Below are 14,005 nucleotides of genomic sequence, written 5' to 3'. Positions count from 1 at the left end.
TGACTGGCTCGCAGAACTGGGAAGCACTCCGATGATCATATAGCGTTTATACATAATGTAGGCTCGCCCCCCCGGTCGCTGGAATTGTTCTGTTGCCATCCACTAGCTCTTACCGAGTTCCCTACCACTGGCTTTATTCACAGCAACCTCACAGTATCACCATGGCCACGGTCATTGCCGAAGGGCTTGAGAAAGCTCATGAAGCCGTTAAGACGGCTTCATCTAAGAACAAGAAGACGGTCGACTTGGAACGCGACCTGGTCGATGTCACCACTGAGCAGCGTCAGACCACCGACCACGGCGTGCCCATTAGCAATACCGACAATTGGCTGCGGTCGGTCGATGACCGTCGCACAGGTCCATCGTTGCTAGAGGATCAGATTGCGCGCGAGAAGGTACTTCCACATTCCTGCGCTGATTATCGTGAAGAGGTATGCAGTGGCTGATCGTATCCTAGATTCACCGATTCGACCACGAGCGGATTCCCGAGCGTGTCGTCCATGCCCGTGGTACCGGCGCTTTCGGAAACTTCAAGCTACTCGAAAGCTGTGAGGACGTGACCTATGCCAAGGTCCTAACCGATACATCGCGGAATACACCGGTCTTCGTCCGCTTTTCCACCGTGCAGGGCAGCAAGGGAAGCGCCGACACGGTGCGTGATGTTCGTGGATTCGCAACCAAATTTTACACAGACGAGGGTAACTGGGACCTGGTTGGAAACAACATCCCGGTTTTCTTCATCCAGGACGCTATCAAGTTCACTGATTTCGGTACGTCCATCCCAATCCGGTTCCTTATCCCTGACTTAACTAATTAACTGGCGCAGTCCACGCTGTGAAGCCCGAGCCTCATAATGAGGTCCCTCAAGCGCAGACCGCGCACAACAACTTCTGGGACTTCTGCTATTTGCACCCAGAAGCCACTCACATGTTTATGTGGGCCATGTCGGACCGCGCCATTCCCCGGTCCTACCGGATGATGCAAGGGTTTGGTGTCAACACTTATTCGCTTATCAATAAGGAGGGCAAGCGCCACTTTGTCAAGTTTATTTGGACGCCTCACCTAGGCGTGCATTCATTCGTTTGGGATGAAGCTCTGAAGCTGGCGGGTCAAGACCCGGATTTCCATCGCAAGGATCTGATGGAGGCAATTGACAACGGCGCATATCCGAAATGGGACCTGTCTATCCAGACCATCCCTGAAGAAAAACAGGATGACTTCGAGTTCGACATTCTCGATGCAACCAAGATCTGGCCAGAGGATCTGGTCCCGCCCCGCACCATTGGTGTGTTGGAACTCAACCGCAACGTGGATGAATTCTTCCCGCAGACAGAGCAGGTTGCATTCTGTACATCGCACATCGTTCCCGGTATCGACTTTTCCGATGACCCTCTTCTTCAGGGCCGCAACTTCTCCTACTTCGACACCCAGATTAGCCGTCTCGGAGTCAATTGGGAGGAGTTGCCCATCAACCGCCCCGTCTGCCCCGTGCTGAATCACAACCGCGACGGTGCCATGAAACATCGCATCACCAAGGGTACCGTCAACTACTGGCCCAACCGCTTCGAGGCGGCAAAGCCGGACGAGCCCGCTCCCCAGGGTGGCGGCTTCGAGTCATACCCAGAGCCGGTACAAGGCCGCAAGAGGCGCGCGTTGAGCCCCAAGTTCCGCGAACATCATTCCCAGGCCCAACTCTTCTACAACTCCATGTCGGAGCACGAAAAGCTGCACATCGTCAAGGCTTTCGGGTTCGAGCTGGACCACTGCGATGACCCTATTGTCTACGAGCGTCTGGCGGGTAAGCGTCTGGCGGAGATTGACCTGACGCTGGCTCAGCAGGTGGCGGAAGTTGTGGGCGCTCCGATTCCCCAGAAGGCACTGATGGCCAACCATGGCCGGAAGACGATCCATGTTTCCCAGACTGAATTCCCCCCCAAGTCTCCGACCATCGCCAGTCGGCGCATTGCCATCATAATTGGCGACGGATACGACCCGGTGGCCTTCAAGGGCATTCAGACTGCTGTGAAGGTGGCGGGTGCTTTGCCGTTTGTCATCGGCACCAAGCGGTCGCCCATCTATGCCGACGGGGAGTCGAAGGAGACATCGCAGGGCATCATCGCCGACCACCAGTACGATGGACAGCGATCGACCATGTTTGATGCCACGTTCATTCCCGGTGGCCCGCATGTGGAGACGCTCCGGAAGAACGGGCAGATGCGGTACTGGATCGCCGAGACGTTTGGCCACCTGAAGCCACTGGCTGGTACGGGCGAAGCAGCCGAGCTAATCAAGGAGGCGCTGGGTAGCGTGCTGGATGTGCAAGTGGCCACCAGCTCCAAGCCACAGCCCGTGGAGTGGTATGGCGTGGTCACGGCCGGTGGCGTGCAGAAGCCGGAGAGCTTCAAGGAGAGCGTGGAGATCGCGAAGGGGGCCAAGGATTTCGTGGGCATGTTCTTCTACCAGATCGCGCAGCACCGGAACTACCAGCGCGAGTTGGATGGGCTGAGCTCAACCGTCGCCTGGTAAACAGCCTCAAGCCGTGACTTGGATGAGGGTGTAAATTGTAATGATGGGATGGTCCGTGATCATGAGAAATGAGTAATTAACTGTTTGCAAATGTATGTTAGGATAATGACTACTTAATGCACTTATCAGAAAGAATGAAGCATACCTCGTAAGAGTGACATCTCACACCACAATATCATCTTCGCGATGCGTCAAATACATTACAATCGGATGAATTGTATCACGTCGGGCGCCCCTGACGACCAGTAAGCACTTACCTAGCTAACACAACATGTGTGTAGCAATTAACCCTGCAACAGGGGTTGGGATAAAAGATTCAGGATGCGAATCTTCATACGTATTACAACCGGTTATCAGCGTTGAAGATTTCAATTCAGTGTTATATATAGTGGTCCAATTTAGTAGATAGCATCCGACACTCCCCACCGTCAACCCAAAGATCAATACGTGTTCAGAGCGTCGCAGATAGATGAATATGCGTCGATAACCTAAGTTGTTATAGCTAAATTACATATCTAACGGTCCACAGTACACAGTCACAATCAAGATCGGACCAAAAGTAAACTAATGCCATCCGTCTGATATACAGATATTACCCCGCTCTCCAAACTCCATATTTTCAAATTGGGCGACAGTAAATAGATCGACAATACATTACATCTTACACTTACATCTACTGCAAGTGAGGGTGTGTTGCACAGTATCGTTCCTTGTGCAACGAAATCTGCATTTCAGGGGGAGGGGAGGGGGGAAGGAAAGAAAGTTGTGTTCCTGCAGTCAAAGAAAGAAAGAAAGAGGAAAGGGCGGTGCCAGCCACTCAATCTCGGCTTTATCAGGGAATACGAAGGCGCGGAGTTAAAAAAGGTGGGAGAAAGGGTTGGGTTTCTTTCCCGCACTTGAACAAAGAGTCAATCGTGCTGTGTTGATTGGGCGGGGAGATAGAGAGTTAAAATACGTACTATTTATGAAGTTGGTTAGTCTCTTATTGATTTAGTTGGTTATGGCTAGTTACAAAGTAGTTAGATGGTTAACCGCCAGGCGTTGATAAGGCACCCAGTGGAGCCCCCTTGCGTCGAACAAAAACAAGGTATCGGGGGAGGATGACGAATTCCAAAATTGATAAGGAAAGAAGCACAAAGTGCGACGTGGGAAGTAATATAGGAGGTCAACTTATGAGGAGGTTAGGATGGGCTGATGGGAGGCGAGGGACTGTTAGTATCCTGTGTTGGTCCAGATTTTGAGTTTGGACCTGAGCAGTTGGAGATCGATTTATTATTATTATGCATGGGGGAATTTCTGCCAAGATGGGACTACGAGAAGTGGCGGTGCGATGAGAAGAGAACATGGAGAAAGAAGAGAGTGAGTGGGAGCGAGAAAGAGACAGAGGCAGTGTGATTCTGACAGGTCTTTCCCAGTCTACCCTACCCTACCTTTCTTTTCTTTTTTACTCATGTTCTATCCGCATAAGCTAATAGCCCCATGCGTTATCAATCGAGTGTCTATTGGTCCACGCTGCATCCCGTCCACCTGAAACCAGCCCAATCCTGCGCCAGCATCGATTGCCTGTCATCAGAAACCTCACCATCCCCCGTTCGCCCCGTTCCCTGGTTCCTGACCAGTCGGCTATATATAGCATGTCTGTTTTTCAAAATGATCCAAGTATTGAGAAGTCACCCACTCACAGACCATCGGAGGATCTACTTGACTTAGAGTACTAGTAAGTAAGTAGTAGTAGCAATAGTAGTAGTTGGTGTTGTTGTGGTCATGTAATGGGTCCGGTTCATTCTCCGGGATTCTCTTTGGGGCGGCTAAGACTGAACTGAACTGAACCCGTTGAAGATTCGGTCATCTCGGCCATAAACTAACTAGCAGTATTTGTGAGACACGATGGCAAACTGGATACCCATTAACACTTCTATTTAACCAGGGTCTCCTCCGACATTTTTCTGTCTGTCTTGATTCCTTCCATCATTCTTCTATCTTTCTTCTATCATCATAATATCCAATTGATACCCTTTCCCTTCTTTAATTTATTCATCTCCGCAACCATGCGTCTCTCTTACGCCGTGTCTCTTCTGCCTCTGGCCGCCTTCGTCGGCGGTTAGTCTACCCTCTTATCTTCCCAGTCAATTCTCCGATACAGCCATCTAACGTCTATCTAGCCCTCGAGGTCACCTCCCCCAAGAAGGGCGAAGATGTCGATATCTCCAGCTCCTTCTCCGTGACCTGGGATTCCGTCTCGTATGTCCTGTCCCCTCTGTCCCTTATCAGCCCTAAATCACACCACATACTAACCACCATGCACAGGACTGACCCCTCCACCTTCGACCTCTACCTGGTCAACAACGCCGTCTACCCCACTGTAGAGAAGAAGATCGCCTCTGATGTCGACACCTCCAAGGGATCTTACACCGTGTCCGGCCTGTCCGGCGTCACCGATGGGTATGTTTCCTCCACTTCTCTACACTTCATCCACCATCACCACCATACTAATAACGTAAACAGCTCCGGCTACCAAATCAACCTCCTCTCCACCTCCTCCACGAACAGCGGCATCCTCGCGCAATCCGAGCAGTTCACCGTCGAGGGTGGTTCCAGCTCCAGCTCCACCACCACCGCCAGCGCCTCCATGACTACCTCCGCCTCTTCTTCTTCTTCTTCCTCTACTGGCACTTCTACTGGTACTGATACCTCCTCCACCTCTTCCTCATCCTCCACTGGATCCAGCTCCATCACCACTGCAAGCTCCAGCACAAGCTCCACCTCCAGCAGCACCAGCAGCAAGCTAACCACTACTACCTCGGGCGCTAACACTCTGTCGACTACAGCATCCTCGACTCGTTCCGCCTCTGCCTCGGGTACCTCTGCTGCCTCTGCCAGCGGTACCGAGACTACTGCCCCCGTCTCCACCGGCGCCGGTATGGCTCTTGCTGCGCCGATGTCTGTTGCTGCGGGCTTGGTGATGGGTGTTGTGGCTATGCAGTTGTAAACCAACCCCAAAGCTTTCTATTTGTGGATGGCTGAGATGTAGTGCGGTGCTGTGGGGTGGGGGATGAGGATGTGAATGAGTGACGGAGTTTCTCTTCTCATCTATCACCTAATTGGTGATTTTGAAAGCAATACCGCAGTTTTATTGCTTGTATAGATACATACTTTCTAGCTAAGCTAGTTATTACTTAATGGTTCTATAGCATATATCCATTACATTACTTTATTTTGTCACCGAAGAAGATCCTGGTAAATGGTATCCGTGGTTAGGCATTCTTTCTACAATGCAGTAGTAGTAGGGTTTAAGCTGGATGGAATGGAGTAAAATCCTTGGGATTGTTGGTTCCGTTCCATGCGACCGGTCGAACCATGTGCGGTGCACGTTAGGCAGCAAGTGAAATATTGAGAGAAAAAGGAAATTCATGGCCCGGCCACTCCTACCGAAGAATAGGCAGATAGGTAGAATCCCAAATCAGAACATGTCCGAGAGAGAACCCAATTGCTACAATGTGCATGTGTTGATGATCCATGGATCTTTCGGTCCTGGATGGACCCTTTCGGGTATGACCCCGACAGTGAGACACAACCCAGACCCTGTAGGGCCATTGGCAAATACCAGAAAGTTTAGTTGTAGTCGCTGGAATTGAAAAATACAGGTAGGAAGTTTCGGAAGTTGGACACGGTATTGTTACCGTGTGTCGGGCAGCACCGAATGAGTTACTGCATTGGGTAAAGATGGTGTTAGGTGACCCCACGGACCAGTTCAGAATCTTTTTATTTACTTTTTTTGTCACTTCGCTTGGATGATAGGATTATTTTTGGGTGAGATTGTGTCTTATGTCCTGGGTAATTTTTGTGTATGTTTTTTTTCTGTGTGTCTCTTGGAGGTATTAGGATACATGGAGTTGTTTAGACTAGTTGTTTGTGTGGATATATTTTTTCAGTGTTGTCTGATTATCTTGTCACGCTGTCTTACTATAGTAAAACTAGTCTAATAAATAATTACATGTTGAGAGTAATAATATACATCATGTCTTAGAGCACATGAATACTAGGACCATCTTCATCTCGATAATGGTCCGTCCTAAGTCAGCTAGCATGCTTGACTACCATAAATATCGACGTTACTATTCCAATATCCCCTGAGTCAGTTTCAAACATCCACCCAAATCCAGCATGAGTAAAGGTAGAGACTTACAAAGGCTCCTTCATACACCCTCGGCCATCCGCCGCACTATCCACCCAAACACTTACCCTCATCCCCTGGACCGGAAACTCCCCGTACCCCATCTCATCAATCACCGTGACAGACGGGTGATCATCATCTCGCTGCAGTAGATCCGCCCACTTCTCGCCGGCGTGTTTCCGACCCACGTACATGCGCTTCGTGGCTGGTCCGCCGTTGCTCATGACGCACGCCAGCCCGGAGGGGTGAGCGGCGTTGCCGTAGCGGATGAAACCTTTTATTTATTAGAGACTGCATCGCAGAGAGGAAGGGACGGTCTTACCAATGCAGTTGGGCTGGTCAAAGTAGTCTTGCTGTTCACCGTAGGCGTACCATTTGCGCGCACGCATGAGAATCGGGAGTTGGCCTTCGCAGGCCGGGACTGGAGACTGGCCACCGTCGCAGCTGCCGTAGAGGTCGCCATAGAAGACACATGGGTGGCCTCCTTGGCGGAGGAGGATTAGGGCGTAGGCGAGGGGTTTGAAGGAGGGTTCGACTATATTCTGGTAGATGTTAGCTCGTTGCTCGTCGTCAGACATTTAGTGAATGCATGTACTCACCTCGAGCATTTGTCCCGGTTGCTAAGTTGCCATATTAGTTCAGCACTCATCCACATACCATCGCTTCACAGAAAGGGATGTACTCACCGTATCATGATTCGTAACGAACGTCTACAATACACGCCTCATTAGTCTTTCTAAATCCACCAAACAAGAGTAATGATAACTCACCAACGCATTGCCCGGTCTCTCCTTCATCAACGTCCCCTTCAACACGCCCCTCAAATCCGCCCTCCTGGTCCTCGACAGTCCCGAAAACCTCTCAACCAGTGGCACATCCACCACCGCAACCCGATACTCCATCTCCTCCAGATACCTCAATAGCGCCCTCAACTCCCCACTCCAATACTCCCCAATGACAAACACCTTCCTATCCCCCGCCTGACTTCTCACACAATCAATAAACTCCCTCTGAAACGCCGTTGAGAAATGCTTCGCCGCATCTAACCGCATCCCGCTCAATGGCAGCACAGACATAATCCATTTCGCCCAGCGCAACACATCCTCCCGAACCTCCGGGTGCGAGTAATCCAGATCCGCGAACATAAGGTAGTCATAGTTGCCGTTCTCATCTGTGCCGACATCGTGAGCCCAGTTCTTGTCCGGCCGGGAAGGGTCCAGGATCTTGTAGATTGCTTTGCGTTGGTGGGCGTCGTCCCAGTCTACTCCAGAGAAGTGGTGCCAGCGGTATTGCAGCGGGCTGTAGGTGGTGCCCCGGCCGGGGAAGGTGAAGGATGTCCAGCCTGCAATTTCTTGGGGACTGCCATCTTCAATATCTCGTCCTGAAGAATACGTATCAGTAATCATGACACTCACACACAATAGATAAAAATAGCGAGAAATACGATCATCACCAACCCTCACACCCTCGAACCTCTCCACGCCATCCGCTCCAGCCTTATGATTCAACACCGCATCCCATAAAATCCCTACGCCCAGGGCACTCGCCTCCCTTACCAGATCCTCTAATTCCGCCCTCGTACCCCATTTCGTCCCCACCGCTCCCTTCTGATCAAACTCCCCCAGATCATATAAATCGTAGATATCATACCCGTTGCCGTTGGCATCCATGCCCTTGCATCCCGGCGGAATCCAGATGCTGGTTACACCGAGGGAGTGGATAGCTGGCAATGCATGCTGCAGCCGGCGCCAGTGGCTGCGCTTATCTGGGGTGTTGGGGGTGGTAGGGACGTGCCATTCGAAGGCTTGGAAGAGGAGGGTGTTTTCCGTGGGGGAGTGCCATGAAGGGAGGGATTCTATGGCGTTGGCTTTTTCTATTGATTTGTTATTACTATGGGTTGATTTTTGGGTAGTTGGGGGGGGGTTGCTAACCCTCTATTTGCTTTTGGGATTGAGTTTGGGATTTGGTGCGTTGTCGCCGGCTTTTGAAGCAGGGGAGGAAGTTGAACATATTGTTTGGGTTCTTGTTCTTGTTCTTTGGGGGTACTTTGTGGGTTTGTGGTGGTGGTGAGGAATTTTTTTATTACTGCGGCGAGGAAGAGGGATTAGCTAGTTTACTGTGTCTGTGTCCATGTAGTTTGGATGGATGATGGATGGTAGGTGAAGAGGTGATTGCAGCGACAGAGCTGAGCTCACAAAGAATGTTTAGAATAGCTAATGTGTCAACACTAAGAATAGATGGCTAGCTAGCTAAGTCAGTTAGTTAACACGTTGTGCATGACTTCAGTTCAATTTTCTATGGGTCCTGAAGTGGGCCTTTTTTTCGCTGATGACCAAGTATTTTTAGCCCGGGCGGTTTGCTCGGAACCCTACCGAGGCCGAACGGATTTGCCTCCAGATTAGTGTTGGGAGAGGATCAGCCAGCCACGGTGATCGTCAACAGCTGTTGGATGCAGGTACCCGTTTTGGCTCATTGTCTGGAATTTAGTATATAGGTGATCTATATATATTGTACTGGAGTTTTAGTTGTCTCTATTCTGTTTATTGCTTAGTGCTGGAGGACTAGTAATTAGTGTGGAAAAGTGAGACGCGGTTACCGCGAGTATATGCAGGTGGTAGTGAATATTTGTGAAGTGAATATATACAAAATACTAGGTAAGGGTATCGTTACTGCAAATACATACAAAGAACACAGAAACAGATAATATATCTCATCCCATCTGTAGCTATCAGCATATTACCACATCCCCACAAGCAGACCCGCCACCCCAGACAGCACCAGGGAAAGCAAAGCATTGGAAGCTGCATCGGTCTTGATGCCCAGCGACAAGGCAGCCTCTGCCGCTGCTGCACCCTGCGTCTTCAAGGCAGCATAGGTGACATTCGCGACAGGAAATCCGCACAGTCCACTGCCGGGCATCAGATCCGCCGGGAAGAACACGCGCGGCTCTCCTTTATCCATTGGAACCACGAGTTCACTCTGGGCATTGACCGTGTAGTTGATGCAGTTGAGAATCTCGGTCACGACCGTGCCGCCCGTGAAACTCACCGGCATCGAGAGGTTGTAGGCGCTGCTGTTGGTGCCCTGCGTGGACAGAAGCATGACCACTTGCCGGCCTTCGACTCCCTTGCGGAATCCCAGTTCACTGCCACCCTCGAAGATGGGGTACGTCTGAACATCCGGATATTGATTATCGAGTCGGTAGGCGTGCTTCCGGATGGCATTCAACTTGCCGATCAATTTGTAGAGCTCGGCGTCGGTGTTGTACTCAGTAAGCCAGATCGCTTCTCGGTTCTTGGGACTGCCGGGGCCATCCAAATGCTGCTCCTGACCTTGATAAATCATGGGCACACCATCAGCGAGAAGAGTGAATGTAAGGATATTCTTCGCGAGCTAAGGGGGCAGAATGTTAGCTAGCGAATGCGTTCAAGGGTTCAAGAGTCCATACCGCCATGTCCGGGTTCATGCTGGCAAATCGTGCGACATCATGGTTTTCGGAGAACGAGGATAAGGCGGTCACATCATGGCAAGAATTCTTCATCTCCTGGACTTGAGTGGCCAGGGCGCTGGTGTTGCCCAGGGTGAAGGCCTTCAACATGGCGTAGTAGACGGGATAATTCGGGAGACTGACGATGTAATTATTCTGGTAATCGCAGATGGTGCTGACCTCTTGCTGCAGCACTTCGCCGGTCATGAAGATATCCACAGCATCGCCGAAATTCTTCAGAAAGCCAGGGTTCACGTGCTTTGCTGCATCGATGCGGAGACCGTCAATGGAATAGGTGGATATGACCTCCTTTGCCCAGTTGCTTAGCGTTTCTTGAACCTCGGCATGCTCGGTATACAGATCGGGCAGGGCCACGATGTTGTCACCGGTCTGGCATAGCTGGGCGTTGGTGAAGTTATTCCAGTCGGTGATCTTACAGTACGGATGATAGTAAGACGAGCTGTTGAAGGGGGTGAGGGTTGAATAGTCGATGTGGGTGGCGGGGTCGGAGCCATTGGTGATGTAGGCCATGTTGTTGATGACCGTGTCCATCATCAGATACATGTCGCGAGCATGCAGGGCGTCACTCAGATCGAGCAGATCCTGGTGCGTGCCAAAATGAGAGTTGAGGGAGTACAGATCCAAGGGCCAATAGCCGTGATAGGCTTCTCCATACTCCACGCGACCTTCGACGTTTTCGATGATAGGGGAGATCATGACGGCATCAAAGCCCATTCCCTGGATGTAATCGAGGTGATTGATCATGCCGCGCCAGGTGCCACCACAGTACAGACCCTCTGTGGTGTTGCAGGGGGAGGTGGTTGAGCCATCAGTGCGCGCGAAGCGATCCGTCATGGTCTGATAGATTGACCGAGACTTCCATTGCTCGGTGGTGGCAGCCAGCGACGACCCCAGCCAGCCAGCAAGATAGAGGACTCCAAGCCCGTGTCGCAGGGCTGACATTGAGACCATGGCTACAGTCACTGGAAAAATGTAATTTATATCAATGATACAGACGCTCACATGTACCTGCCGAGCAACTGCGGGGCCGACTTGGAGACACGATAAGGCGAATGTGGTATGCTGGGAGATAGTCGTTTACGCTAAAAGGAAGGATACGGGCTCGGCAGGAGCTGAAAGAGTGAAAAAAGAAGTGGGACCCAGATGTAGAGAAAGAATGGCGCTGGTCAGATCCAGAGGAAAAAAAATGAATGGCAAGGGAAAAGCCCAGGAAGAGGGGGTCACTTCAGTGATGGATGCATTGGTTGATGTGTCGAGAGCGAAAGAATGAGCGAGGAGGGAGGAAGGGAAAGGAGAGAAGAGGAGAAGAGAGGAGAGAAGAGGGGAAGCAAGAAGAAGTGGAATGCTGGGGAAGAGCTTGACTGAACATCAGGTGCAGGTGCAAAATGCCGGTGGAGCGAGCAGCAAGGGGACCTACCTCACTAACTGCATTCAGGCCGGATCCCCTGGATGGGATGGTAAACAGGTAAACTAGTCTGCTTTTTTAGTTCAATTCGAGAGGGGACCAATGAGTGTGCAGTGCAGTGCATCTGGGCATCATAGTATACTAACTCAGGGTGGCGGGGGAAATTGCCAATCGGAGAAAAGGGTAGTAGAGATTGATATCTAGATACATTTCCCTCCTTATCATGATCACCATCATTCTCATCAGCCATGTGTGAAAGGCATCAGAGGCGTTGCCCTGATCCCTCGAAGCCTGATCTTTAAGATTTTCCCGGAACCCCAGGGCGACTCCCGCACAGGACCAGGAACCATTGATCCCTGCCGGTGGTGGCACCGAGGTTCCCTCTTGCAGCTCCCCCAGATTATTGACTACTACCTGAAGATACCACTGCCTGGTTTGCCAGCCTGTCCGTCCCATTGGCCTCTCGAGGGGCATTTCTCCTCATCCCCCCTGCAGATGTCACGACTGGCGTCAACGGTGGCACGAGTTTGCCGGCGAAGGAATGGCTTCTGGTTTCTCCAAGACCAAGCCTGTCACGCCGCCACGAGCTGGGGCTAATGCTTCTGCCAGGCACAAAGAGCGGCAGATGAGCGAACCGGCTATTCCGATGGGTCGAATGGGGAAAAAGAGGGGGGCCAGTGAGACATGTTCTTGACTAGTAGTTTAGTAGAACCATTCTGGTGTCTGCCCTACTTGGAATCTCCGGAAAGACACCGTTTTAGGCTATTTGGTAATCCAATGAAGACGGCCAGGAACTCCACCGCTAAACCCTGACCAAGTAGAGACTAGCCAATTAGTATAATTAGTTCACTAGGGGAACATTGTTGGCACTTGAAATGATGTGAGACAGTCAGACAACAGCGGATATACTGGTCCGAGAAAGCAGCAGAAAGCTGCTCCAACCCCCAATTTTTGGACGGAGATCGCGTGGTGGATGGACAAAGGGGGAAAATGAGAACGAGGGCAAAGCTTGGCTCATTCTGTCGCCATGTTCCTTGACGGTTGACCCCAGATGCTTGGCAGGAGATAAGTGATTGAGATAATTTTCCTCGTCTGCATAAATTGACTGACTTCATAGACTTGCTATCTAATGCAAGGTTCAGGCACACAGGATAAGTAGCCCGATAAGAGAGGAACAGCCTGTCCCAGAGCAAATATGATTTATCTTCTCATTATTCTTTTCCCAGGCGAGCCAAGGTCCAACCGCCAGAGTCTTGGCGGCGGGCTTGGCTGGCAGGATCGGGAAAAGCGGCGTTGCCCGAATCAGCAGCTTGGATTTCAAATTACCATCTGACGCTGCAAGTTTCACCGTACTGACGGTACCTTACTGCCCAGCGGGGCCCAAGGGAGCAAGAAAAAACAAGAATAAATCTTATTATTGGAAACGGTGGTGTTGCTCGGAAATTTTCTTGTTCGCTCCTGGGTGAAATTCTGCCCTGGCTGATAATCAATTTGCAGGAGACCATTGGCCCGCGAGGGATGGAAATAAAACAAGTAAGACATGCATGGCCCGATTTCTCGTAGTGTGGTGTATCCGATCAGACCTTTAGCAGAAATCAGTAGTAGTCACCACTTAGGTACTTCGTTAGTTCTCCGCGAGACTAAAAGAAGACTAGTCCCGTCTATCTATCTCGGTTCTGTGTGGTGTGTGAATTGTGAACAGATAGCACACCGGGATGCCAAGGGTCCAAACTAGTCTAGTTAGACCCTCTCTCCAAAAAATCCAAGGTGGCTGCCAGCCTCACGGGAACCCGACCAAAGACCATCCAGATTTGAATCTGCGATCCCGTAAATCCTTCGCCGGAGACCCACTCCCGCCTGGCCAGGATGGCCTCCGTGGCTCCAACGAAAAACTTCCTGGCATCTTACTGACTTGTGTACCTTAAGGGTCTGTGTGGCCTCGAAGGAGTGGAAAGTATGCTTCTGCAGGGGCGAGCGTTGTTTAAGGATGACATGCTTATCATTCCTCAGGCTCGTTAGAAAGAAAAGAAAATAAGTGGCAAGACCAGCGTCAAAATTTCCTGTTTCTTATTGCCTGTTATTTTTGTGTTTTTCGCTTTCTCCGCTGCGAGGGAGTGAAAAAAAGTGACACAGGGGCTTGGCAGTTGAACCGGGCAGAAGAGCCAAAATAGCAGGCAAAGAGTGCAGGGGCCCGCTCTCGGTCGGTGACAGCTTTCTGGAAACTTTCAACCGGTCAGGGATCGCTTCGGGATCAACCACGGAATCATCTCCGGGCTATGACTGGCTCGTCAGTATTTTTGGTCTTTTTTTTCCCTTTCTCTTACCTTTTTGCAGTTGGAGGCCCGAAGTCAACGCCACGGAAGTTGGCGGATTGAAGCTGATTGGGAATACT

At 50.9% G+C, this 14,005-nt stretch overlaps 4 protein-coding genes across 4 annotated transcripts; 2 read left to right on the top strand and 2 right to left on the bottom strand.

Moving 5' to 3' along the window:
* Positions 1-75: 75 nt before the first annotated feature.
* catA (catalase catA) lies at positions 76-2,687 on the top strand. The gene is made up of 3 exons (XM_025706721.1): positions 76-395; positions 458-770; positions 827-2,687. Exons 1-3 carry the CDS (start codon positions 162-164, stop codon positions 2,524-2,526), a joined length of 2,247 nt encoding a protein of 748 aa, XP_025562895.1. The 5' UTR covers positions 76-161; the 3' UTR covers positions 2,527-2,687.
* Positions 2,688-4,368: 1,681 nt separating this feature from the next.
* BO88DRAFT_42134 (GPI anchored serine-threonine rich family protein) lies at positions 4,369-5,743 on the top strand. Its single transcript, XM_025708499.1, has 5 exons — positions 4,369-4,626; positions 4,689-4,767; positions 4,834-4,968; positions 5,032-5,114; positions 5,498-5,743. The coding sequence occupies exons 1-5, from the start codon at positions 4,575-4,577 to the stop codon at positions 5,548-5,550; spliced, it is 402 nt and encodes a 133-aa protein (XP_025562894.1). The 5' UTR covers positions 4,369-4,574; the 3' UTR covers positions 5,551-5,743.
* Positions 5,744-6,505: 762 nt separating this feature from the next.
* BO88DRAFT_404813 (alpha-amylase) lies at positions 6,506-8,948 on the bottom strand. The gene is made up of 8 exons (XM_025706720.1): positions 8,632-8,948; positions 8,145-8,573; positions 7,471-8,081; positions 7,387-7,410; positions 7,300-7,320; positions 7,023-7,242; positions 6,713-6,974; positions 6,506-6,641 (listed from the first exon to the last, which is right to left on the bottom strand). The coding sequence occupies exons 1-8, from the start codon at positions 8,708-8,710 to the stop codon at positions 6,608-6,610; spliced, it is 1,680 nt and encodes a 559-aa protein (XP_025562893.1). The 5' UTR covers positions 8,711-8,948; the 3' UTR covers positions 6,506-6,607.
* Positions 8,949-9,436: 488 nt separating this feature from the next.
* BO88DRAFT_425464 (alpha-amylase) lies at positions 9,437-11,159 on the bottom strand (the record flags this gene model as incomplete). Its single annotated transcript, XM_025708832.1, has 2 exons — positions 9,437-10,093; positions 10,149-11,159. The coding sequence occupies 2 exons, from the start codon at positions 11,157-11,159 to the stop codon at positions 9,437-9,439; spliced, it is 1,668 nt and encodes a 555-aa protein (XP_025562892.1).
* Positions 11,160-14,005: the final 2,846 nt, after the last annotated feature.

Source organism: Aspergillus vadensis (genome assembly GCF_003184925.1).
Source record: "Aspergillus vadensis CBS 113365 unplaced genomic scaffold BO88scaffold_11, whole genome shotgun sequence".
NCBI lineage: Eukaryota > Fungi > Ascomycota > Eurotiomycetes > Eurotiales > Aspergillaceae > Aspergillus > Aspergillus vadensis.
The sequence above is the reverse complement of the archived record's forward strand: the minus strand, read 5'-3'. Positions and strand labels throughout refer to the sequence as shown.